Source organism: Sinohyriopsis cumingii, chromosome 17 (assembly GCF_028554795.1).
Source record: "Sinohyriopsis cumingii isolate HCF-2022 chromosome 17, ASM2855479v2, whole genome shotgun sequence".
Taxonomy (NCBI): Eukaryota; Metazoa; Mollusca; class Bivalvia; order Unionida; family Unionidae; genus Sinohyriopsis; species Sinohyriopsis cumingii.
Genome location: NC_142977.1, coordinates 121,976,129 through 122,003,415, shown reverse-complemented (window position 1 = coordinate 122,003,415; position 27,287 = coordinate 121,976,129). Strand labels below are relative to the sequence as shown.

General features: G+C 35.6%; 1 protein-coding gene across 1 annotated transcript in view; it reads right to left on the bottom strand.

Annotated features, from left to right (window-relative positions):
• LOC149779784 (uncharacterized) overlaps window positions 1–27,287 on the bottom strand; it is a 98,592-nt gene that overhangs the window by 12,167 nt on the left and 59,138 nt on the right. The window contains exons 7-9 of the mRNA XM_089938464.1: window positions 19,636–19,828; window positions 11,153–11,271; window positions 6,054–6,123 (exon numbers count right to left, since the gene is read on the bottom strand). Of these exons, the coding sequence (XP_089794590.1) occupies window positions 6,054–6,123; window positions 11,153–11,271; window positions 19,636–19,828 (382 nt within the window). The remainder of the gene's footprint in view (window positions 1–6,053; window positions 6,124–11,152; window positions 11,272–19,635; window positions 19,829–27,287) is intronic.

Genomic DNA, 27,287 nt, shown 5'->3' with positions numbered 1-27,287 from the left:
TTGAGAATCCTTTCTTTTGGATGGCTTCTTCTTGCAGTTTTGGGTTGATTTTGATTGCTGAATCCTCTCTCACAGTCAGCGGTTTGGTATGGCATAATCATGCCAATTGAAGAAGAATGTGTCTGCATGATCTTGAGGTACAATCTGCCAGAGTTTGCATATTTTGTCTCTAGGGTACATTTTTCTCTTAATGACAGTCTTAGCAAGAGACCACTCTGTCAAAACATGTTTTGGGTCACACAAAGGGGGACTGATATCTACTTTTAATTTCTTCTTGTCATAACCATATATTTCTTGTTCTTCAGAAGATAGAAATGTTAGATTACGTAGACCAAGAACCTCAAATGCTGTTTCCACCTGTGTGCTGCTCTTTGTTTTGAAATCCTGCAGCCATATCCACCTGCAAATTTTTAATAAACTTATGGCAAATATTAGACACATCATCTGAAACTTTTTTCAATGTGCTCCTGTGTAACTTAAGATTAACCCAATTGTAAGTGATTTTAATTTTGTCTCCATCCTTAGAAGATTTCAATTTTTCAGACATACAGGTCACTGGTGATAGGATTTTCCCGTGTCTGCTTTCTGTAAGGTAGAATTCGAAATATCAAGTGCTGGTGACACAGCTGCTATATCCAAGTCAGATTTCTGTAAAAGCATATTTAGCTGTGCTAAGTGAGGTATGATATCCATCATAATAATCATGCATGCCACAAATCTGTAGTCTTTCAATTTATTCAACAAGTCTTGACACTCTTTTGTCTTGTTATTCTTTTTGAAATAATTCATGAGAGCCCCCCAGCTGTGAAAAACTGCATATAGTGCATCATAAAATGCCAGCCTTCTTATTTCATGCACCTCTCTGACTTTCAGTTGAGGACTGTCCAGAATGTTCTGGATTTCCTTAATTCAGCTGTCCTGTTGGCAGATTTATTAAAAAAAAAAATAGTACAGGTCTTTAACTGTGCCTTCAAAAGTTTCCTTGAGGTATGGAATGTTTTTCGATGCATGAGACGTACACAAATTAAATCTATGAGCCATACAATGAATGCTGATCAAGTGAGGGCTTTTTTCCTTGAACCATATTGCTACACCACTTTTGTGACCTTTCATCACTGACACCCCATTACTGCCAAAACCAACAACTTTTTCAAGAGGAATCTCCTTCTTTTCCAAGAACTGGACAACTTCTTTGAAAAGAACTTCAGCAGTGTGCGATTGGCCTTCCACTGACACATTACCTAGAAAATGAGTTGTAGAAACAAACACGGTTGGTTCAATGATTCTGGCATAAATGACCAGCTTCTTGGTATTTGAAATGTCTGTACTCTCATCAGTTAAGATGCTAATGAATGGACTACATCATACTTTCTGCATTAACTCAAGATTCTATCACTGCTGCTATGCAATCCTGGAAAAAAATAAAGCTCAATGATAAATCAAAGTATAAAAGTATTTTATTATCATTATTATTATTACTGTATTATTATTATTATTATTATTATTATTATTATTAAAGTATTTGAGAAATATAAAACAAATATATTTTTAAAATACCCAAAGTAAAATGACCAAAATCATATGCATATTCTGCAAGATCCTTAACCTAAGACCATGGAGTGTGTAAGGATGTTGCCTAGTTATAAGTTGGCCTTTGTTTTAAGATATCCCATCAAGGTGTTTAAATGCTAAAATAATATGGCACTACAGTCTCTCTCTCTCTCTGTTAATTGAAGTCATTCAATTATAGTAATGCAGGAAGTGATTATGCCTGTCTGTATACAACAATTTTAAAAACAAAAAAAAACATAGGTATTATAGACATCATTGATAGGTCCCTACATATGCACAGTTGTGATATAAGCAGATCAGGGTCAATGTCCTTTGCTGCAACGATCATTAGAGTAAATAATAATAATAACGTATTTGCTAAAGTATTTGATAAGTTTCAAGCAGTGGGATTTGTCTGACTACTGTACGGTATCATGATGTGGACAGCAACTCCTTACATGCTCAGGAAATTATTCAAACAACAGACACCGTATCATCATTTCAAACACATGAAAACCTGTTACATGATAATGAAATGTGACCTGTCTAGACAGGAAAGAATTTCACGACGAAAGATACAGGTGCCAATAATCCAGATTGATTAAAAAAGAAAAACGTTATCCACCATTAAATGTTGACAGGAAGTTATGAAGACGAGCTACGAATGCAATTTCATTGGTTGATCATGATGCTTGGTGCTATTTTTAGTAACACAGGGATTCCTCAAGATAAGCACTGATTGGAACTTAACTGATCATGTTTTGGATGCTTGTTAGTATATACCATTTTTCCATCTAAATTTCAATAGAAAAAATGTAAATGAAATAAAAGAACTTACCTGAAATTCCTCTACAGAACCCCTTGATGAATATGTTGTATTTCTTTCTACTCTCATACTGCCAACACCAACACCCAGAAAGACAACATATTGGGTGCAGAACTCCGGAACGCAAAAACCAATTATACTGTATATACCTTAGTGTATATTGGTTGTGTTGTATAATAAATTAATATGTACTTTCTTTTCTGTAAGTGATGCAATATCAAATAAAAAAAAATGGAAAGTGCTCATTTTGACAACAGTTTGGAAAGTTAAAAAATTTAATATTAACAGCGTGTATTGCAATTTATACATGAGTTTAATGCTTCAGCTATTAATAATAAACACATATTAATATTTATTTATTAAGTTGATTATTATATTGTGGTTATTAATAATTTACATTTTTTTTATTATCTTAAGTTTCGGGAAGTGTGAGGGTTGCGCAAAACAGCAGGTGAAATAGCTGTATAGTTTAAGTGTAACTATCATGAATTATGCATGATAATGGTCTACATGCAAAGAAACATGCAAGAAAAGCGTGTAAATCATTTCGGTCTTTTGTTGACCGTTTTTTAAACCTATTCTGCTATTGGAAGATGAGCATGGGATACTGGATAGTGGCAGAAATGGGTTTAATATACAAAGACAATTTCTGGAACATATTTCAAAATTTTTTTTTTGTTTCATATAACACATAAATGTTTAAAAATTATAATACAAATACGGCAAGTCTGACATACAGCAATATAATATAGCAACAACAGGAATAAACACATCCCAACTTATATCAATTAAACTGATAAGACTTTGGCCTCAGTATACAACATCACGAACATCTCTCTCTCTCTCTCTCTCTCTCTCTATATATATATATATATATATATATATATATATATAAATGCAATAAACTGATAACAAACAGTGTGAAACTAGTATCTAGCTAGTATGAACGCTTTCAATTCTTTAATGAGTCTTTTTCAACCTCTTAACCTTTAGACACATAACAGAGTTAAAAGGTTGAATTCCTGTAGAAACAGCCATGTAAAGTTTCACAAACATAACCGTTTTTCTGTTTTATTTGTTTGTCTTGTCTGTTTTGTATTTGCCTCTGAAAAACATAACCGTTTTTCTGTTTTATTTGTTTGTCTTGTCTATATTTCGTATTTACCTTTGAAAAACTCCTTTTTTATTTTAGAGAAGAAATAGTCTCCTTCAAAAAGTAATAGGCAACTGACATAGCATGAATAATTGATTCAGATTTCTTGCTGATAGCTGCCATGCATGTAGTTTTAAGATTTTCACTTAATTTCAAATCCTGAATCGCCTGTTTGTGAGCAGTTAATTCAAAATGTGTATCAAGGGTTGATGTCCTGAAATTAGCATTTCCAAGTGTGAAAGAATTTTTTTTGCCAGTGTTTAGACACTATCTGCAAAGCATCTAATTTTTTTCCATTCATTTCCAGCCATGGTTAGTTTTGTTTCCAGTCTGAACTGAAAGAGTACTTTTTTTCTTGGCCTTAGATAGACCCTTAGTTTCATTACCGACATCTTTAAGCATATCATCACTAGCATCATCCAATATGGGATTAGCCTGAGGACGTGTATGTTAGCTGTTATTGCACCTATGGACAGAAACTTCTGCACCCTGACTGCTATTTTAAGTGTTACTGCTAAAACAGTGAAAAAAGGGTCAGAGTTTTAACTGATTTTGCCATTTAACATGTTGTCCTGCCAAGCCAGCCTCTGTATCAAATGTGCTCTTCTGACCTTTCTTATTAACCAATCAGAATTCTCTTCTGACCTTTCTTATTAACCAATCAGAATTGCGCACATGACACACAGAAATATGTGATGTATTTACAAGTATACCAGTACAACATTTTCGGCGAGAGTGACAACCAGTAATTTTACTGCAAAAAAAAAAACATAATAAAATAATGCATTCTTCACAAAAAAATGTGCACAGTTCTTATTTTTTTGTGCAATTTTTCCTGCATAGGATTAAAAATCTTGTGGGAAATCTTAAATTTGGGGGGATTTGCATGTCCGCGCATCCTAGATGCAACCCTAAAAATGGTCACCTTTATCCAGCTGTCATCTATTCACAACAGCTATGACCCCCCCCCACTGCAATTTTTTTATATATATATAAATGCTATGTATGGAACAGTCATCTGCTTCATACAATCGGCAACCAGGTGTTTACTAACCAAAAAATTGTTTTTCACTGCTTTAAGTGGTCAATGGCACTCCATCCTGCAAACTAAATTTTTGCTTCATGAGAAAGGCACCGTTTAAATAAATTAACGTTATGTTGATAATGATGTTGATCATCAAATTCATCAGAGATCTTGAGGGATAAAGTGTCATCAAATCTAATCTGAAATAAGGGAACCTGTACTAGCAACAAGCTCAGCCAACCAGATGCCAGATGACTTCAATAATATGCATTGTATTCAAATTATCTAACATTATAATATTAGGATAAATACCAGATTTAATCAAAATATGATCACTTTCAGAGTGGTGCAATTCCCAGCCAGCCAGATGCAAGATTACCTCATTAATATACATGGATGTGCCTTATGACTCAGGCGTGGTGTAATTCCCAGCCAACCAGATGCAAGACCAATTCATTAATAAGCAGGGTTATTCCTTATAACTGAACACCTCTGAGGTGATTTACATAACAAATGTAATAAAAATCTGATTAGAAAATAAGGTCTCCAGAATGGTGAAAAGATTTGCTTTGTTGCTGTTGTATATTTTCTAATTTTTCATTTAGACTGAGTAGCAACATAAAGATTTTCAAGTGGCTAGGGTATGATTGGCACTATTTTCATTTAATAGGAACTTGACAATATAAAACATTTTCTTTTCAAAACCTGATGTTCTCATGACTTTCCCTCTACAAAATGTTGCAATAACAAGGTTTTCAAGACATCTGACGTGTCAGTCTTTCAGGCTGTCCAAGCAGCACTAGTTTTATTTAGGAGCAACAAGACATTATAAGAGGTCTTTGGGGAAAACCCAGTATTAATGTGACTTTCCATTCAGAAAGAGTAGTGATATGAGTCTCCAGATGGCTGCTGTGGTGGCCTTGTTGGATATTAGAGCAGACCAACTAGACATCACAATCCATTCAGCATTAGCAGCAACAAGATTTTCAAGATGGCCACTATGCTAGCCATATCTGACCAAATATACATCATAAGAAGTCTTGTAGTGAAAACCCCTAGTTGATATGGCTTTCTGTTCAGTAGTAGTGAAACAAGATTTTTAAGATGACTGTTGTAGTGGTTATACTGGATGTTAGATCGGTATTATTATGATTTAGGACTAACCAGACAGCACAAGTAGGCTTTTTGTGAAAACCCTATGTTAATATGACCACCCATTCAGTAGGAGTAGCAATAACATTTTCAAGATGGCTGCCATGGTGGCCATACTGGATGTCTGAGTAGCAACATTTTCCACTAGGATGAGTTATACCTTGGAAGAATGTGTTTGCAAAGTTTCATAGTAATACTCCAATTAGTTTAGGAGGAGTAGTGATAACAAATTTATGCTAAAAGACAGAAGTATAACAGACGGCAAATGGGACAACAGCCATATTCCATAAGTTCTTCTTATCTTCTGGACTATAAGAGCCAAAAAGCATAGAGATAATGATACCTACCATGAGAATGTTGTAACCAAGCTCCTTTGACTGTTACAACTGGATTTCCACGTAAATCAAGATTTTCAACCTGTTAATCAAAAGAAGAAAAAAAATGAAAACTGAAAATCTGCCCCAGAATGGTCGAAACGTACATGTAAGTACATATATCTCCCCCATCATAGTCACAGGTGTGTAAATTTGCCAGCCCTGTTCAATCAAAGGGTTCTAACTTCACTTTTTTCCCTGCTTTTTGGTTTTATATTAAGTCTTGAATTTTATCCTATGTTCCATTTGGAATAGTTGTATTAATCTACTTTAGCTTCCCTCATCCATATATAAGTCGTTACTGAGTATAAGACGAGGCCAGATCAATACCTTATATTGTGTTTTGCACTTCGTTCCACACAGCATGACGAATTTTATCCTATCTGTAACTCAGTAACCTTTCCAGTCAGGATCATTAAATGTAACTAATTTGTTTCACATGAAGTATTTTAAATGTATTATGTGCTTTTTGCTACATATAGTAATGCTGACCCAACATTTATTGAGTTACAGATTGGATAAAACTCGCAATGCTGTGTGGAATTATATTACAATAACTTTGGTTTCATAAATATTAAAAGTATCACTGTATGCTATTTCAGAATACCAGCAATAGGGAAATTGCATCATTAATATTAAAATACTTTTTCCGTTGTTTATTGGGGTGGTGTTGAAGAGAGATACAGAGAGAAGGATGCATATGTATTCCATCGCATATTTATTCTTGCACCTTGTGATCAAAATAAAATAAGGTTGGTTATGTGAGAGAGAGAGGGAGAGAGAGAGAGAGAGTTCAGCTCTTCATTGTTTGTTTTTTTTTAAAACCGTATTGCCCGTGTTGCTGAAGCTTTTGTCAAAGAGATAAAACAATAATAAATGAAACAGTAAATGTAAACTCTAAAATACATACCATACTCCTTCATGGTTTAAATATTCACAATAGCTATATCCATTTAGTCTCCATTCGGTTAAATCCCAAGACTGACCATTTTGCATGATGTATAATTTTCTTTGCAAGTATAACAACATCTCCATTCCCAACAAATAAGATTTTGTCTAAAGTGCATGTACTCTTCCTGTACAGCAATTTGTTTTTGATCTTTGCTCAGGCTAGATGTACTTTAAATTGTTGTCAGTTCCAATGGCAAGTTCAAAAATGTCAATGGCTGAGAAATTTACTGTAACCACCTGGCATGTCCTTTCATTATATGGTACAGTATTCATAATACCCATGGGAAACCTCATTTCGTATTGGCAGCCTCGCTAATCTGATCTGGTCTGCAGAATCTTGACCTCAAACAGGTGTTAGCTTGGAATGACTGAATACAGCCGTAGCATATTTAATTAGCATGTAAATAACACTACAAAGCCCTGTGATTCTTTTAATAATGGAAACTAGAAGGAATCGCTTACCTAGTGGTATTAATTGATAATGGAATATGGTACTGCACTTGTACATGAGTAAGATGAATCAGGTAAGTGAACAATACAGATTTACAATCTGTCTGTCTCTCTCAATGGGGCATACATTTTATTTGATCTTTAGGTGCAAGAAGAAAATTGTGATGGAATATGTCTTTGTCATGGTTCTTCATCTTTTAACTTGTAAGTTCTAACGCACATATATGTAATTAAATTTAAACAATGTAGATCACAAACACTATACGTGCTGCTTTGATGCAATTACATCTGATCTATGTTAATTTGTTAATACTGACGATCATGTACAGTAATACCTCGAACATTTGCGAGGTTAGGTTCCAGAACCAGTCGCGGATCAGAAGGAATCGCGAATGTCTGGTACGAGTCACTAAAAATGATAATAAATGCTTATTTCTAGGGTTTAAACCTTAAATATGACCCAAATCATGCTCCCAAAGCACTTTAATTTCATTTAAAAGTTAGCTTAATACATTACCCTTAAAATGATAAATAAATGGTTGACGTAAAAATAGAGTACAGTATCGCTTAATGGGTATTTGCCACACTAGCGCATTTACAATAAGGTACATGTGTACTAATATTACCCCTATACTAATTCATTGGCTGCCTTTTTCTTTTGCACTCACAGTAAGGTAAAACCAAGTAACGAATGGGACTGTAAACTTAATGACTGATGTTTTCTTTGTCATTGTCAGGAAGGTAAACTAGGTAAACTACATATGTCACAGAAGTCATATAACGAAGGTACAATTCAATAAAATAAAGAAAGCATGTACGTAGAGGGTACCAATGAAAATTTCGCGAATCCGTGAATTCGCGAATCCAGAAACGCGAATGCACGAGGTTGTTGTTGTTGTTGTTGTTGTGGGGTTTAACGCCATTTTTCAGCACACGATAGGCCATACATGGCAGCCAGTATTAATGGTGGAGGAAGAACCCGGGAAAACCTCGGAAAGAACCACTGACCCATGAGAAGCTACTGGCAAGCTCTCTCACATACCCACATTGGCTGAATCTGAGACTCGAACCTGCGCGGACAGAGGTGAGATGGCAGTGATCCGTAACGGAAAGCGCTTTAGACCACTCGGCCACTTGGGGCCCCCGAATGCACGAGGTATTACTGTAATTGTTTAAAATACTCAATGTGGGATCCTATATTTTTTCATACACAAGCTCTTCCCGAAATTGAAATATTTTTACACATTATTTGTCGTACTCTTGGAGAATTATTTTCCATACAAAAAAATATGATAAAGCAATCTGGATGACATAATCCATATATAAGTCGATTTGGAGTATAAGACGAAGCTATGATTTTCTGGTAAAAAAGTATCGTCTTATAGGCCGGCAAATATGGTACCAAACAAAGCGTAATTTGGTGAAAAAAGCTTACTGATTACATCAAAAGTGTAATGGTTGGCATGTATGCAAATGATGGCTTAGAATGCTAATATTCAAACTTACTAAGGACCTCATCTCTCATTTCTGCTCTTGGCTTTGTATAGGACTTGTAAAGATGAGTCACTGTATGATAACAAGTGTGACAGATGCAATTTTCCTTTAAAGGCTTGAAGTTCTACAAACCACAAAGAATTTGCAAGAATTCAAGACAAGACCACAAACCATCTCTAGTATCCCCAAGTGATTTTGAAAGTAGTCACTGTAGCGGTCTAACTGGATGAATGAATGGCACCATTTACATGTAAGACAAACAAGACATCATTTTAAGATTTTTGGTGTTAACCCCAATGCCAGTATGGCCATATCTATTATAAAATTGGCACCATTTGCATTTAGAACCAACTAAATATCTAATCTAAATATCTAACCAACTAAAGTCAAACCCGATGTTGATATGACCATCAATTCTGGAGTAGTGATGCAAAGATTTTCATGGTGGCCTGACACAGGATGTCAGATCAGAGTCATTTTCATTCAGGACCAGTTAGATACCATAAGAAGTCTTCGGATGAGAACCCTATGTTGACATGACTTTCCATTTAGAAGTAGCCATTATGAGACAATCCAGATGGCATCAATGGCAGCTATATTTAAAGTCAGATTGTCACCATTTTCATGTAGGACACCAACTTGACACTGAGGTTCCTAATCTTTTTATAAACAAAAATTTTCAGATCTTTTCCATTTTTTTTCTTCTTGATGAAACTGATGTTTTTCAAAGGTTCAGTTATGACCCTTAATGAACAGAATTATAAAAAACATTGTGCCTTGTGCCTTAGAATAAACACATTTTTTTTATCAGAAACTGTTTGTATTTGCTTACTTTCCCATACCAACTGAATCAGACACATAACCTTATACAAAACCACATGACATATCACTAGAAACAAGTTACTAAAGAATCAAACTTCATATAAATCTGCATACAACACATTTCAATATACAGAATAAAATAGCAACTTTTTCTGCTTAACTAAACAAGCTGATATAAAGAATTTTTAATATATAGAAAACATCATATTTCACTTAGAGAAAAAAAACCTATGATAATATGACCATTCATTCAGGAGTTGTGAAAAACAATATTTCAAGTTGGTCACTCTGGTGGCCATACTGGATGTCCGAACAACATAATTTGCATTAATGACCCAGCATATATGTGACAGAAAAGACAGGTTAGATCAGGACAGGATAAATCGGGACTGATTTCTCAAAACTTGTCAGGAGTTTTGGCTTCAAAAGAAGGATGATTCTCATCGACTTGATTTTAGGCATGCAGATGGACAAAAAAATTACAACTACTGAACAATTTTTTAAAATACATATTTTATGCATACCATATCAAATCAGTCATTTCACAGCAACTTATATCAACCACAAGTATCTGTATAAATAACTGCATATGAGAATGAAGCGAAGGAAATGGAGTCAGATGATATTTATGATGACTGGAGGACAATTTACAATTACTAGAGAATGAAGGAAGATTTCAGAACTTTACAAGACAATGAAGATGAATTCTTGGACTTTGATCAGATGACATTAGATAGTGACATTTATAGGATACTATGAATCACAAAAATGTAGACTTAACTTTCACTCATAGAATTAACATATTAAGGGAAAATGTGAATCGGAACATTTTGAACTATTTTTATACTGCTATAAATGAATTCATGGATTTAAGATGTTGAGTATTATGGGTTTTCATGCATTTAATCATGACAAATTGCAAGTTGTCAATTTAACTGTTACATATTCCACTCAATAATATAACTGGATTTTGCACCGAGTCTGTCAATATTTTTCTTATCGACCTTTCTAACCATCCAGTTGGGCTTATTTATTTTTTCAAAGTGCAACTCTGACTCACTGATGTTGTCACCCCTTCAGGCAAATCTGACTTGCAAAATACATACCAACGTACAGAAGAGTAAAAAAATTGGTAGTTGACTTGTGAGTATATACAGTATCAAAAACATGCAATAATATTTTCTAACTTCAAGAAAATCTAATTACTAAAGTCATAAGCAATACAATGATGCCTATAAAATTTCAGTTGTTTAAGTGTTTTTGTATAATTGTGCTATCAAGTTTGACAGATGGAAAAACAGAATTAAAAAAATGTCTTTGCTGCTACCAGTGGGGATATGACAAAAATTACTTACATCTTTCTTACTTAAATTCAGTGGAACCATCTTTTTGGATTGATCAACAATCTGAAGTTCTATTCCATTCCATCTTTTAACTGTCTTTTCTCGGTGGTCCTTGACAACACCAATAACATCTAAAATGGAAGCATAATTTTATTATTAGTTACCATAGGCAATGTGCCAAGTTAGCATATAAAATCGATGACCTTGCAGAAGCCATATTTCTGAAGTTAATTCTGGCTAATAGCTAATAATAATAATAAAAATAATATTAATAATAACAATAAAGACTTTATTTAGAGAAGGTAACTCAATTAGTTACAGAACTAATCTACCTTGAGGCCTTCTATCTGTTATGTACAATATATACAGTATATACAACATGATGTGAGGAATCTGGATTGACACTAAATAATTAATTTTAAAATTCAAATTATCGAGCCTGGAACACATGCACAGGCATCTGTGAAAACATAAACATACATAAAACATAAAATACTATCCTGCATTGAAAAATTCAAGTATGAAAATGATGCAAAATTACAGAAAAGCAGGCAGTATTTTCTGTACTAGAACTGTTCAATTTTCTAAAGATTTCATCCATTTAAGTCATTATGAAAAGAAGAAATGCTAGGAGCCTACCTTATGTCACTGGGAATGTTGTTCCATACCTGTGGACCAGTATATTGAAAACTTTTTTTTATAAAATTCCTTCTTTGGCCTTGGTAAAATGTAATTTTTTATACTTTTTATGGACCTTAAATTTGGAGTACCATCAGCATCTCTTTGGTGAAAGATATTGCTTAGATAGACAGGAATGGCTTTTCTGGATACTTTATACATCAATTTGGCCTTTCTTAGAAATATTCTTTCATGTATTGTTAAAACCTTTATATTATTCATTGCATCCTGGAAATTGTCTATACATTGATCTAGAATTAAATGGCAAGCCCTCTTTTGGAGTCTTAAAAGTGTTGTTATGTTTGAATTATATTTATAATCCAAATTACATTACAGTAGTCCAGATATGGCTGAATATAACTTTTATAAAAGATGACTTTATACTGAAGAGGAATGTATGTTTTGATTTTCCTCAGTAGCCAAATATGAGAATTAACCTTTTTTGAAACATGTTTAATGTGAATAGACCGAGTAAGATTGTTATTTACGAATACACCAAGAATTCTATGTTGAGAGGTCATATTTAACATATTAACCCCTAGCGATGACTTAACTGGGCAGGAGGTAGTAGCCTACTGCCGAGCTCTGTAGCGTCATGGTCATGCATGATACACTAAAGTGGGTGGTATTATAGAAAGGTAGTCAGATGTAGCTCTACAATGATACCAAATAATCTGGAATATCCAGTTGCACTACAAAATACAGATGAAAAAACTCATTTTTTGGACCAGACTTTTTCTATCCAAAATTCACCCGTGGTCGAAATCCGATTTTGTTTCCGGACTTTAGACTTTTTGGTCTCAGATCTAAGGCAAACCAGTATGAACTGCAAACAGACAGATGAGCCTTTGCAAAAAGTAGGATAAGATGGGCGTTTGGAATAAAGAGTGGTTTCTATAAAAAAATAATGAACTTGTACCCTTCTGCTCATGCGCAAGTCAAATAGCCAATGAAAAACGATGTTCCTAATACAACTAGGCAGTATGTTATTGAAAGATCACCGGGGATTTGGTGTTTTTGGATCTGTTCAGAAATAGCTTTCAAAATGTGTTTCCTACTCGATTTTCAGGCAAAAATGACCAAAACCTCCACAGGTTAATGTATTAAGGCTCACAGCTGCACAGGATTTAAAATTTGCATATCTATGAGCCAACTTGTTGAAGCTGACTTATAGTTTCCTGCTTAGATTCCTTTCCTCCCACTCTTCCCATCAAATCATAATATTCTACGATTGTAAACAAGTCCAGATCAGCAGAGGATAGCGCATGAAGGTAACTACATGATTTGTAGCAAAATGTGACAGTTGTCTAATAGCTTTCTTAATTGTTTTTTAAATCTACAAGAATCAAGTCATAATTCAATCAATAAATCAATAATAAATACTATCCATTATAAATATATTGTGAATTCACCATTTGTATTGGGTGTGTGTGTGAGTGTTTGTGAGGTACCAAATTGCTGGGATTTTCAAGTTGCTACAATGAAAAAAATTAAAAACCAATGAGCAAGGATCCACTGGCAAATACAAACCTGGTCATTACTTCTGAAAAAATCCCTTTGCCATGAAGAGTGCAACTGTAATCGACAATATAGACTGGTGAAGGGGACTGATGCTCAAGTCATCAAAAAATCTGTTAGTAAATACCGTATCTATATGATCAGCTCAGATTATCTCATTTATATGCACATAATTTACTTGACTTGTATCAGATCATGTTTATACAAGGCCTCATGAAAAATTTAATCACAAATATAGCCTCATGATAAAGTGTTCCTACAATAACAGCCAATTAAAAACCAGATCACTTTATTAATATGTGTGAGTTTTGTTGCTAGTGAGCTTGTCTGAGATCCCATTTATATTAAGCAGGATACAGAAATACAATTAAATAAATCTGTTTATAAAGCCTGTAATGGATTGAAATCGTAAGCCAATCAAAGCACAGATTTGCTGGTTATTATTCATTCCAGGTCTTGTTGATACTTGCATGCTTCATCAAAATCTATTCATAAACTAGAGGAATGGTCAGCAATCTGCTCACATAAATATATCTCGGCCTCTCCAATCAGCTTTAAAGCCAAAAAGGGCAATAGCTCATACACAAATCAAGGAAGCATAAAGATTTGTTGATATGAACAACTTCAGGAGGTGACCATAATATTTTTTTTTTATGTACATGTATATTTAATTTGTATTGTGTGCTTGACCTTTTTCTGTGATAGAGGGTATAGTTTTGACCTACCTGACTTTTGTCCAATTTTTTTATAGATATTTATTAAAAATTTAGTTCAAGCCTAATCTTGTTTATGAATATGGTATGTTCTAAAATGCAAACTTGTTGACAATATTCTGAAATTTCCATTAGTTTGTGGACATAAGTCAAGTGGGAATATATATCAAGGACAAGGTATACAAATATTCATTTTTTTAAAAGTTCTGTCTGTGGAATCATTTACTGTTGTGTTCATTTATTCAAAGACATTCTTGATATCATTGCTATAATTTTCATGACTATTGGTACATCAGCACATTCAAAACTACTGGCACATCAAAACAGTCAAGACTTTTAAATTTGTGATAAGACATTTAGGATTATTTGGAATTTAATTCACAACACTAAGTTGTTTGTCATAGCTATACATCTAAAACTAGAACTGGATGACTAGATTGTGTCATACACTGTTACAAGGTAAACAAAAACTGCAGGAGCAAGGTGATTAGCTGATAGCTTCAGATGATGACTTTAAATTTGACAGTTTCGTGGCAATCCATCAATAACTGCAGGACTAGCTGCATTCACAAGGTCATGAGTAATACTATATTATTTCACCTCCAGAGGGTATAACAATATCTTTTTTGAATCCATAAGGTCAGTCACTGAAGTACAAATCACCTAACACTCACACCTTTCATCAATTATGAAACTCATCTAAAATCTGGTTTATAATAAGCTATTTAGCAAGTTCAATCAAAATCTAATAATATATAAAGCCTCTTGAGCATAGAAAAGGTCAGCCAATCAGAGCCCAGTTCACAGCATTTATATGCAGGATTTTGTTGGTTATTTAACATGTCTGAGATCTCATGGTCATAAAGTTACATGGCAAGTTTCATAAAAAAAAATTTAACAAGTCTCAAAATGGTATTCAATCTGATCCCAGATAATCTTATTAAAATATGTGGACTTCACTATTTAAAAAACTCATAAGTGATCTTGATATAGACATGCCTGGCATGTTCAGTCAAAATCGGATCATAAATAAAGTCTCTTACCTATTCAGAGAGTAAATCAAAGCAACAGATAGCCTTAGCTAAATTGATGTTATTGGTTATTAGGCTGCATTGCAAGTTTCATCATCATCAAGGAAATTCATGGAATATATGGCCCCCACCAGCTGCTGTGATCCATATGACAGAGCCGTAGGCAGGTATCTAAAGAAACTGTCCTCAAAATGAGCTAGACTAATGGTGTAGAAAAGGGTGAGAAATTAATCAGTGACATTACCCTGAAGATGAAACCTTGACTTTGATACCCAAGGTACCATCAAATAAAGAAACATAATATACAGTAGTTCATCTCAGAACCTCAAACACCTTTAAGGATATAAAGCAGAAACAAAAGCAACAAAGAATTATGTACCTTTGACTCTGACTCTGAAAACCAATTTTTTCACGTAAAGAATTTTTAAAAAAAATAATACTTATCTAATCATAATACCTTAGGAGAACTACTACTATCTCACAAGTCCATCCCTAAAAGTGGCATAAGGCACATATGGATGTAACTGAGGAGGAATATGGGAGTATGTATGTGTATTATTATTGGGTAAGCATACAAGCCTACACAGAGAGGTATAGGCATAGTAATCACTAATATATGTGGCAAAAATCATAATTTTCCTTTTTAACTAATAAATACAAGTACCTCTGGCCACGGCAGTCTTTACAGGAAGTACTATGTCATAGAATTTCTTGGTACTCCCCATGCCCAGATTTGTTCTAAATGAGATTTTCTTTCCACGAGGAAATTGCTTTTTTCTTCTGTTTTGAAGGTAACATCGTAATGTCTTCCAAGTTTAAGTGAGACATGAAATTGGTACTAAGATGTTTTCAAAGCATTCATGCTGTGCAAAACTAAGGGCCTGGTGGCTAAAGTGAGTTAAATGGAGCCACTATTAAATGGCCTAAAAAGATTAATAAAACTCACTGACAATCAGAAAGGTAGTCTGTTTGAAAGTATTTTTGTTTTCTTGTCATCAATGAGAATTGCATATAAATATATGACAACAATATCCCTATCTATAATCTGCATACTGCAAATACATCCAGTATGTTAACATGCATAAAAGGGCACCATCTACCTTCCAAAGATGGAAAGACCATCAAGTTCATATGTGTATCGTATTGCAGGCTGTGTATATCGTGAATCATACGTGGCACAGTTGTATTGTTTCACACCGAACGGAAAGCGTCTGATGTTCTAGAGCAGTAGCCCTTAACTGGGGCCCCCTTTTTCTCCTGGAACATCCAGAGAAAAAAATTAGCTACCTGAGGGATCAAGGCACTCAAAGGAAAGATGTTACTGACTTTGCACCTGTTGCTGATGACATGCAACTTTCCCTAAGGCTTTAGAATGGAGGGTCTATTTGCTCATTTCCACAACCACAGGGTTAAATTGTTTATGCTGAAGGACTCTCTTGACAAGAGCCAGGTGTGAAGGAAAAGGTTAGTCTGGGCAAAGATGGAACATTTGGGCCTAAGCTATTTGAGAGAAATTTGGCTTGGCATGGATCTTCCTGGGTAGATCTATTGCTAGACTGAAAAGATCGTTGATTCATGACTTGCCATAGCAGAGAGAGGAAATCAGAATAACTTGCACTTCTGGCCCTTCAATTCCTGTGTAATTTTTGTAAAACTAAGTAGCAAAGGCCCTCAAACCATCCCAACTGATAAAAAGGGCAACAATGGCCCAAGCCTCAGGATCATGTACTGGAGTGATGAAGGTAGACAGTTTGTGATGCCACCTTGTCATAAACAAATCAACTAACAGATGTCTCCACAGCAGGCAAATCTGAGAGATTGATGGATGGAGGGACATATCTTTCTGGAGAATCTGGCCCTTCCTGGACAGACATAGAGATTCCTGGGAATATGTCTGGTCTGTATGTTGATGTTGTGATGTGCACATCAATTATGGAACTCACAGACCAGAATAAAGAGTTGGTGTGATTCATACCACCTTGTTTAAGGACTTACATCACTTGTACTGATTTGTTGGACATGATGATCACGACCTTGCCCCAAAGAGAGTCTCTAGAAAAATGAAAGGCCTTGATAATATTTTCATCTCCAAAAGACTGTTGTGTCTTCTAGATCCCTCTGACTGCCAAGAGTGCCAAAGCTTGGTAACAGATGGACTCCCCGACCATGGGTACTTGCATCCATACAAATGGTCACTTCCAGTTGGGGTTGTTCCAGGAGTATTCCTGTTGTGAGCTTACTCTGGCTTTGCCACTATCCAGGAATGAAACTATCTCGCACTTAATGCTGATCCTGTAATTAAGGGGCACTGAAAAGGGATGCCACTAAAACAACTAGGCAATCTGCACAGGATGCATGAAGAATGACCCAGTGGAATGAGATCCACTGCTGCATTTAACAAACCAAAGAGTTCCAGAATCTCCATGGCTGTAACCCATTTCTTGTTGGAAATGCTCTCTATGAGCTACAAGATCTGGAAGGTGAGGAAGACGAACAAGGCTGAGGTTGGTGGGAAATTACTTGCTCAGATGAACAGGGATCAGACTTTTCCAAATTGATCACCAGGCCATCTTGATTTAAAAGGAATTTGATATTGTTCCTTCCCCTGACTAGAATCAAACCTACCATACACTTCAGAAGGATATCATTCAAGCATGCCACCATGGAAGCAGATGAAGTTCTATGAAGCAGAGAGACAACACTGTTGATTAGATCTGTAATGGTCCAAGGACTTGTATACCAGCTGAAAGTGAAAGAGCAAAACTGATAACAATTCTCTTGGTATGCAATCCGAAGGAATTTCTATGAAAAGAAATGAATGGGAATGTGCAAATATGCATCTATCCGATTGAGACTGGTGGCAAATTTCTTCATATGGATGGAGGGGAGACTGATCTTGCAGTCTCCCTTTTGAATTTCTGTGGGAGTATGAATTGATTTAGTCAACTTCACTCAATTATCAGGAAAAGACCAGAGTAAAACCCTGGTCATCGTGGACTCCAAACAATCACCACAATTCACTTCTCGATCTTTTGTTGCAAGTGTCCTTTATGGAGTCTGATGGTACTTCCATCAGAAATGGAGAGGATGAAAGCAGAAGGGGTTGGTAAAACAAAATCAGAAGCACAACATAGATGATTTGGATCGCCCACTTGCTTTGCAAAAGACCATTCCAACACTCTTTAAACCGTGTCCAGTGTCTGCCATTATGATATCAGTGGGAGGTCAGGGACATAAATCAATTGTGAGTGCGTGAAGGTTGGTGGTAGAGAAACTTTGCCTCCTACCCCATCTATAAGACTGACTCTGAGACTGATTAGCAAGTCATCTGCGTACATAGGGTTGGGACCGAGACTTTTGGAAGTGTGCCATGAATGATCCTGTATCCATTTCTTGGGTTGTTTTTGCTTCCACATATCCTCTATCTTGCCACCAAATAACAAAGATAAACTGAAGGGAGGTTCCACAGGATCAAAGCACTGTGTGGCTGGAGTGATGTCATGAGTAAGCATACATCCTGTCGCAAAAGGTCATGTTGGCAGAAGCAGTCAAAGTATTCACCAATGAATGGTCGGCACCCTGTTAATCACCTCTGCTATCCTAACCACTGACTCCCAGGTATGCTCATTTGCAGATATCATTGGAAGCTGAAGAGACTCCAAATCCAACAGTGTAGACATGGTTACTATATTGTGCATGAGCTTCAAACACTTTAATCCACCCTGTAGTAAATGGGCCAAGTTACATTGATCACAGCATAGTTCTTGTCTATCACCAGGAGATCTGTAAAGAAATTGCCAGAATGGGTCTTATACCAGCAAGATGCAAAGGATGATAGTCACAAAGTTGGCTTTCAGGAAAAATGGCTTCAAAGTTACATGGATTACTGATTTTTGGCAGATAAACACTAAGCCATTTCTTTGATTTTCCTAGAATGGGAGAAGACGGAAGGATTTGGGCAGACTTCCTCATCATCAAGATCAATTGAGGCATTGAAACTGGAAGCTAGCATAGAAGAAGGTTGTGGCAGACATTCCAAGTTCAACAGCACCCGATATATTTTCTCTATTGTAGCCTGAACCTAGCTGAGTCTGAATAGGAAACATCATCAGTTTTATCCCTACACTCAGTGTGTGGGTTGTCTTGATCTGAATCAATATCAACATCTGGATCATGCATTGTCCGAGGCATAGACGAGGCATGATTGTCGTCTCAAAGACTGTCACTGTACCATCCAAGAGGTAAGCCATTAGGGACAACTTGTCATAATCAAAATCAGCCAGTATAGGTGTTGGGTGTACGAAAGGCGGCTCTACTACCAAAGAATTGGTAACATTAGGTGGGCAGTTTTATCTATCACTAAGATCCCTTACAATGTTAGCATTCCATGACTCTGCTTGAGGAACAGGATGCTATGGAAGTCATATGGTCACTGAATAGTATGGATCTAGAACCAGACGGAACAGATGGCAGCCTATACGGCATCAAACTGTATCAGAAAGTCACTTCTCCAAACATTTCAGACTCTAATAATTATTTTTTCACCTAAACTTACCATATGATCTTCCAGTTTTAAGTTTATCTATCATTACAAAATTAAATGGAATCTGTGAGGGAAGGGCCAGGCTGTCTTCTCTGACTTCACACAGTTGTATGTTTGTGTCATCGTTCAATATCATATCATAGGCATTTCCTCCAGAAAACTTCCTTTTGGCTGGCTGAATTGTAGCATTGCTCACATAATATACCTACAAAAATAATACAAAGTGTTCAGTAAATAAAGAATTTTTATTAAAAAGTCTGCATCTATAAATAGTAGTTTTTCTAATGTGTCCATCACCACTGTTCATTTAGTGAGATATGAAATACTTGAACTTTCAAGCAGGAGTAATACATTCTTACTAATTCAAATGATAAAAACATAGCAAAGCTGGCACATCTTCAAAAAAGAGCATTTGGGCTAATATCAATCCAGAAAGAAAGCAAGGAAAGTTTAGCTGGTAGGTTAAAAATATTACCTATTAAAGACCAAATCTGTTTGAGAAAAGCCAAATTAATGTACAGGATATCTCAGAATAGTGCTCCTGAATATTTACAATCACTATTCCAGTATAGGCTACCTGCGATCCATGTCAACCAAACAGTATAAAATTCCCAAACCAAATAAGGAGTTATTTAAAAAAAGTTTCCAATACTCTGGAACTCTGCTCTGGAATAGTATTCCAGCTGAGATTGGAAATGCCCACTCTATTTCCTTCTTCCAAACCCAATATATCCAGTGGCTTCAGAGATGCAGCTTAAATAAATGAATTCCTTTGTATGAGGGCCTCAAGGTAGATTAGTTTTTAGCTAATTGTGTTACCCTCTTTAAATAAGGTCATTATTATTATTATTATTATTATTATTATTATTATACTATTGACGGTCAAATTTAACCTTTTGAAAATCTTCGGAATGTAAAAAATGAAGAATGTTTATGTTAAATCATTCATACAAATGAAAATAAGATGTGTGCAGTCAGTTCTTCTGGGCCACAATAAGAGATGTAAATTAAACATGTTTTAGACCAAAGGTTATCACTATCAGAATTGAAAACAAAAAGCTCATAGTAGCACATCAAAATCTCTTCTAATTTTATATACGAAACCTTGTCATACAATTATATTAAAATAAATTATATTTCTTCAACAATAACACAATTATATTAACATTAGGATTGCTCACTACTACTGTACCTCCAAATCCAGCCCTAACTGAAAGATGAAACAAATGTAAAAATGTCTGCAAAATAGACAAAGGGAAGCATTACTCTTACAGGCGAATTCCCTTTCTATCCACTAGGTGGCTATATTTATACATGAATGTAACCAATTTTCACTGGAGTGAAAGCTGTAACAATGCTTGCACTGAGTGGAAGGGTGCAAGGGATTTTCATTAATTTGATAATATAAATATTATCAGAGAAACATAATCCTCCCCTCCAAATTGCATTCTCCATCAAATAAATTATCTCATCATCACATTAATATTATGAGCACAGGTAGGATTGGAAACGCTGAGCATCCTACCTCTACCTGCATCACCCATTATGAACATGATTGCTCTACTAAAAAAGGTGTGAACTTCTAGTGTTAGACAATTTGTTAATACGTGTGTGAGCTCTGGTTGTCATATGGTCAAAAGTTTTCCAGGTAAATCTAGTGAAAGTGGCATATTCCTGCCTGGGTTTAGGGTATGTGGTACTCACTGTCTGGGCAGATACTAATGAGATTCAGTTCCCTCAACTGCAAGGCCATGTCACAAAGACAGAAGATGGCAAAAGTAGTCTCTGCATGTTATCCAAAAGACGTAACATTCATAGGCAAGGCTCCTAGAAATGGCTTGTATTTGATAAGCCGACATTTTCATTAGACATACTTGATTCTAAGAGAGTTCAGAGAATGCTGATTTGATAACCCCCTTTAACCAGGCAGCAAGCACTTGCCGGGTTAATAGTTGTTTTCTGTCTTCTGTCTTCAGCAGTAGGAATAGTCTTTTACTTGACTGTTGCAGATGCTCTGTTCTGAAGGATGAACCACTGCCATTATCTACATCTACCTTCTGGGTAGAAATGATTGCAGGTGGGGGGGGGGGGGGCATTTCAATGAACTGGCAAAATCTTGTAGATTTCCTCTATTGCTGCCTTGAAGCTAAATTCCGTCGCATCCATTGTAGGATCTGAATGTTCAGGTATTTCTGTTTCATTTCATGTTCATCAACTTGGGTGCTATCCTCCTCCTGTATATATGAGTCCAGGGAATGATTATGAAGTATTATCGGCATATTGCCCATTAGGTAAAAAAACGTGTTTCTGGGATGGCCAATTGTCCCTGTTTCTCATTGCCAACCCTAGCACTTTTTTCCTCCATGGTAAAAAAAAAAAAAGTCATAAAAAACAACAACAACAACAAAAATCACATTTAATATATATATATAATGTTACATTTTTTTAACCTGACTAACCTAATTTTAAAACCAGTGCAATAAGAAACAAGTATTAGTAGGGGCTTACATATGCTGTCAGTGATTGCATTATAGAACACCAGACTGGTCTGGTTAATTTTATTTGGCTGGATGGCCCTGTAAGTAACTGTGTATTTTCACAGAAATGGTTAGTCTGGGCATCAGGCTAGTTGTGTGGTCTGTATGGCGTAAGACAGTGTTGCTCTCAGATAATGTGGATGGATGGCTATCTTTTCAATCAGAGAAACATATTTTTGATCAATGTAATCATACATGGATTGCTGATATTACTGAACCTGTTGGTCAGCATCGGGACAGCATATTAAAGACAATATCTGCCTTGCTGGCCAGCTGTATAGGTCCAAATGAAAGCTTTCCAGTATGGCTTGTGGTTCAGCAAGTCCAACTGCAGTTCAGTCCGTCAAATGACCATCCATACAAGTCAACATTTAAACCTTCACATCCAACAAGAACATTTTCATACATGGACAGGGTACAGGATACTTGTAAATGCTCATGCCTTATGGGTGGAGACAGGCTGGCTCTAAAACTCATGCCTTATGGGTAAGACAGGCTGGCTCTAAAACTCATGCCTTATGGGTAAGACAGGCTGGCTCTAAAACCTCACGCCTCATAAGCGGGATGATATATGAATGCAAACCCTCACACCTCTTGGGCAAAATCACAAGCCCCCCACCGCATGGCATTCAAATACACATTGTCATTTCCACTCGTCCCAACGACAAATCCTTATTAATTGGTGAAATCATATTTAATATTTCTACTGTAATTCTGATAAAGTATGTACTGGTGCTGCTTTCTGTATCTTCATCAAAGCTGGTGGGGGGGGGGGGCATCTTGACATCTCTCATGAGATTCATCAGCAATTCAGATATGGGTTATTGGCTAAGAATTTATTGCTGTGATGAAATGGAGAGGCTTGTTTTATGAATCCCTTAAACTTGTTTCTTCAAAATATCAGACAAAACAGTTTCCTACCAAAGAGAATGCACGCTGCCATGTGTGTGCTGATGAAAACTTAGTACACAGGACTCTGAAGCACTTAAACTTCTTACCCTTTCTTATCTCTTTAATGAAGATTTAAAAAACAAAAAACAAGTGCATGCAACAAATACACATAAATTATTGAAATATATGTCAACTTGCAATTAACAAAAACTTTGAAGTATAATTGTTGAAAAGTACAGCAACAAAAATGTTTTAAGTTCAATGGTGAAAATTTATGTGACCAATTGAAATCACATGGGACAAGAAAAAACGGTACAACCAATGCAATGCCAATAAATTCAACAGAATTTCATGAAAATATCACATGCACCATATAAGCAACATTTCATTTACTGCTGAAATGAAGTGGATGGATTCCTGGCTGTCCATGTACCTGCTTGATGTGAAAGTTGAAAACCGGTCACATATGGACATAATGGAAGTCACCTAGCAGGTAGAAAGGGGAGTTAACCTGCAAGGGTTGCTTCCTATTGTTTATATGATATGGGCTGGATTCAGAGATAAAAGAGAGTAATTCTAATGTTAATATGATCAGGTACTGTATCTGAAGAGAAACACTATCTTCAAATAAATAAATATCAATGAAAACTATCACTTTACTGCTGAATCCCAGGGCCAACATGATCTCATATCAGAGTTTGTCAGATCTTCATTATATCAGAGATCTTGATTTTAACTAGACCGCCACAAAATTAGGTACAAACAAATATGTATTTTCTAAGCATACCATGAAATTTGATATCCTGCAGATTTAAAGTGATTCATATCAATCAAGTCAATGAAATTGACAAGGACTGATGCTTTGATATAAATGCAATTACTATTTTTCTCAATGTTAGAGGAAATCAATAAATTAAACTAAACAAGATGACAAAGGGAGCATTTTCTCAGCATTGATATTAGTTCTGAGTGTCACATTGGCTTAACAAACATAAATAATCACAAGAAAATGAAATAATGATCCTATTAATAATTATTATAAAAAAGGCTGTCGGACTTGAAAAATATTTTATTATTGCCATGCAGCAATTCGAATCACCCCACCCTACTTTCAAACCACCCAAGAGGGAGTTTTGTGTAGGCAATATGCATTTCCATCCACTCTTACCTATATAAATACTTACACTGGATAGGAACTTGCAAAAATATTTTAACTTTAAACTGGAAATAATAGTAAGAAATCAAAGTTGTAATTTAAAGAAATTTAATGTAAATATTTATAATTGTGATGATGTAATAAGCAAATAATATATCAATAATAAATGGCAGAATACTATTAACATGCAAGGTTCCCTGAAAAAGAAGACATTTCTCAGTATTTGGAAACTATACAGTTATCAAAAACAAGATGGCTGCCATGTATATGAAAAAACAAGATGGCTGCCATGTATATATGGTCTTAACACAGCTCCACTCCACACCATGAACTTGGTGTAAAAACTGGTGTTAAATATGCTAATACCTGTAGCCATCATTTATACTGTGGATTTATGACAATATTAAGTTAGTGTAAGTGAAATGTTACGTGCACATGTTCATGTATTCAAGTGAATTTGGAAACCTGTTCAGAACAAAGGATTTTTGGCTATCCATGATGGCTACCGAAGTGGATATACTTGAAACTGAACTACACCTACCATATCTGAACTTCAGTTGATACCAACTCAAACACAAGTTTCATTCAAAAGTTTATGGATATGTGCTAGTCATAAATAAGGATCTGATATATTTTTGCTATCACTGCTATGAACAAGCTGAAAATATCAGAATCATGGAAATATATTTAAATACCAGCCTTGTAGGTTCCTTACTCAACACACTCAGCTCAGCCTTTTCTGCATCATTCTCTGGCTTTAGATTGTCTGATATACCTGAAGATCAGAGCCACACAAATAATCCCATGCAGGAAAGTCATGTTCAGATGATGATTTGGAGTTATCCATTATGGCTGACACTCCAGAATTCTTGAGGGTCAAACATAATAAATACAGTATCACTGTGAATATAGATCCACAAAAGTTTGAGTTTGTAAAACAGATATTGGATTCAGAACCTTGCATGACTTCATGCAGTTCAAGTGTACAAAATGGTATTATCTACAGAACACAAGAGAAAAACACTGTGACAGCTACATTGTATAAAACAACATGTGTCTTATATACAGGGGTTGAACAGTCTCACATGGTTAGATCATATTATCTGTAAATGTAGACAGGATGAGAATACCGATGCTAAAGGCATTTATATGCTGACATCTACACCACTAACTAGATGTAGTACCAAACATGAAACAGTTCCTAAAGTCTTTGACCTAAATGACTCCGGCAATAAAATTAACACCCCTCCAGAGTGTCAGGCAATTACACGCTCCATAAATCATGACCACAGCAGTAATGGCTTAAGCCTTAATGATTTCTTCATGTGTGTACATCAAAAAACAATTAGGAAATTGGAGACCCAAATCGAAGAATTAAAACTACAGTTACATGATATTAAATCAGCACAGGGAAAGGTTAATGAGCAAGTAACCTCATGTGAAACAGCAATTCAGACAGACTCCCAAATATCAACAGTATCAGATGCTCAGACACAGACAATCCCAGTACCAGCCAAAAGAAAATGTAAAATGACCATGCAAATAAAAACTGATGCCCAAAGTAATCCTGCATTGCAGACAACAGTATCCCCCTCTCAGTCATGTGACACACCTGCAACAGCAATAAGTGTACATCCATGGCCCGCAGTTCAAACAAGTCTGTTACCTTCACCAACAACTGCATTTCCCAGTGCTCAGACAAATGTGTCAGAATCAACACAAGTAGTTCATACAACTGAAACACCAATTTCAGCACCCCTTCCTCCAAGATATGTGTCTGAAATACAATCCAGAGCCCAACACACGACATCACAAGCCAGAAAAGATAGGACTCTAATAATTGGCTCCTCAATTTTGAAAAGTATAATACCAAGGAGACTTTTTAAAACAGATGTACAGACTTTAAGAGGTGCAAAAATCAACAACATCACTGACAGAATAATGAACAGTGACCTAACCAAATACAAACAAATTATTATTTAAGTAGGTGGAAATGATGCCTGTGAGGGAAGGTCACTAAATCAACTCAAAACAGATTTTGAAAGTTTATTGTATGCTGCTAGGTATTGCAGCCCAAATACATGTAAATTAATGATATCGGGACTACCTCCTCATGTGGACACCAAGGCCAAAGAAATAAATGATCTGATAATTGACTTATGTGAAGATTTCAACCTACAGTACATTCCACAATACAAATCTTTCTTCATTCAGAATCAGGATGTCAACCTTAGTCTCTACCACAGAGACAAAATTCATCTAAGCAGAAAAGGAACCTCTCAGCTACTGAGAAATATTAACATGTATGCCCCTATTTTCAAGCACTTTAATGAAGAGTGTTGTCTCAACTGTGGAGAAACTGGGCACATGACACAGGTATGCCATCATGGCAAACAGATCGAGTGTTTTAGGTGCCATAAATATGGACACGAACAAAGACTTTGTCCATCAACGTATACATATTAGGAAGCTGGCAAAGAGGAGAATGCCAACGCTTCATTTACAAAAAAACTAAATGTACCCAGTGGGACTCTTGACTAGTAACTATTCAATGGACACTATTGTAGATGCAAATGTAAATGGATTTTCAGGGTTTGTATGTGACTTTGAAGATGCTAATATATATGAACATTTAAATATAGAAATAGGATGTCAGAATGATAAAAGTAGTATGGAGACAATCTCAGTGAGTACCCCATTGCATGATGACATACATGTAATTGATATGAAACTAAATACAGAAGGTTTTAACATAGGTCACTTAAATGTACAAGGTATAGTGGGAAAGATAGACCAAATTAAGCTAATGTTGTCTTCCAAAGAAAATAACATACATGTTTTAGGACTCACTGAAACCAAATTAAATGCTAACCACAATGATGATCTATTTCACTGTCAAGGCTACAATAAACCATTTCGTAGGGACAGAGAGACAGCGGGGGTGTGTGTGTGTGTGTGTGTGTGTGTGTCTTGTTGTATACATAAGGGAAGATGTAAATGTAAAAAGGCGACTTGACTTGGAGTCACATGAAATTGAGATTATCTGGGTGGAAATTTTTCAAAATAATGCAAAATCTTTC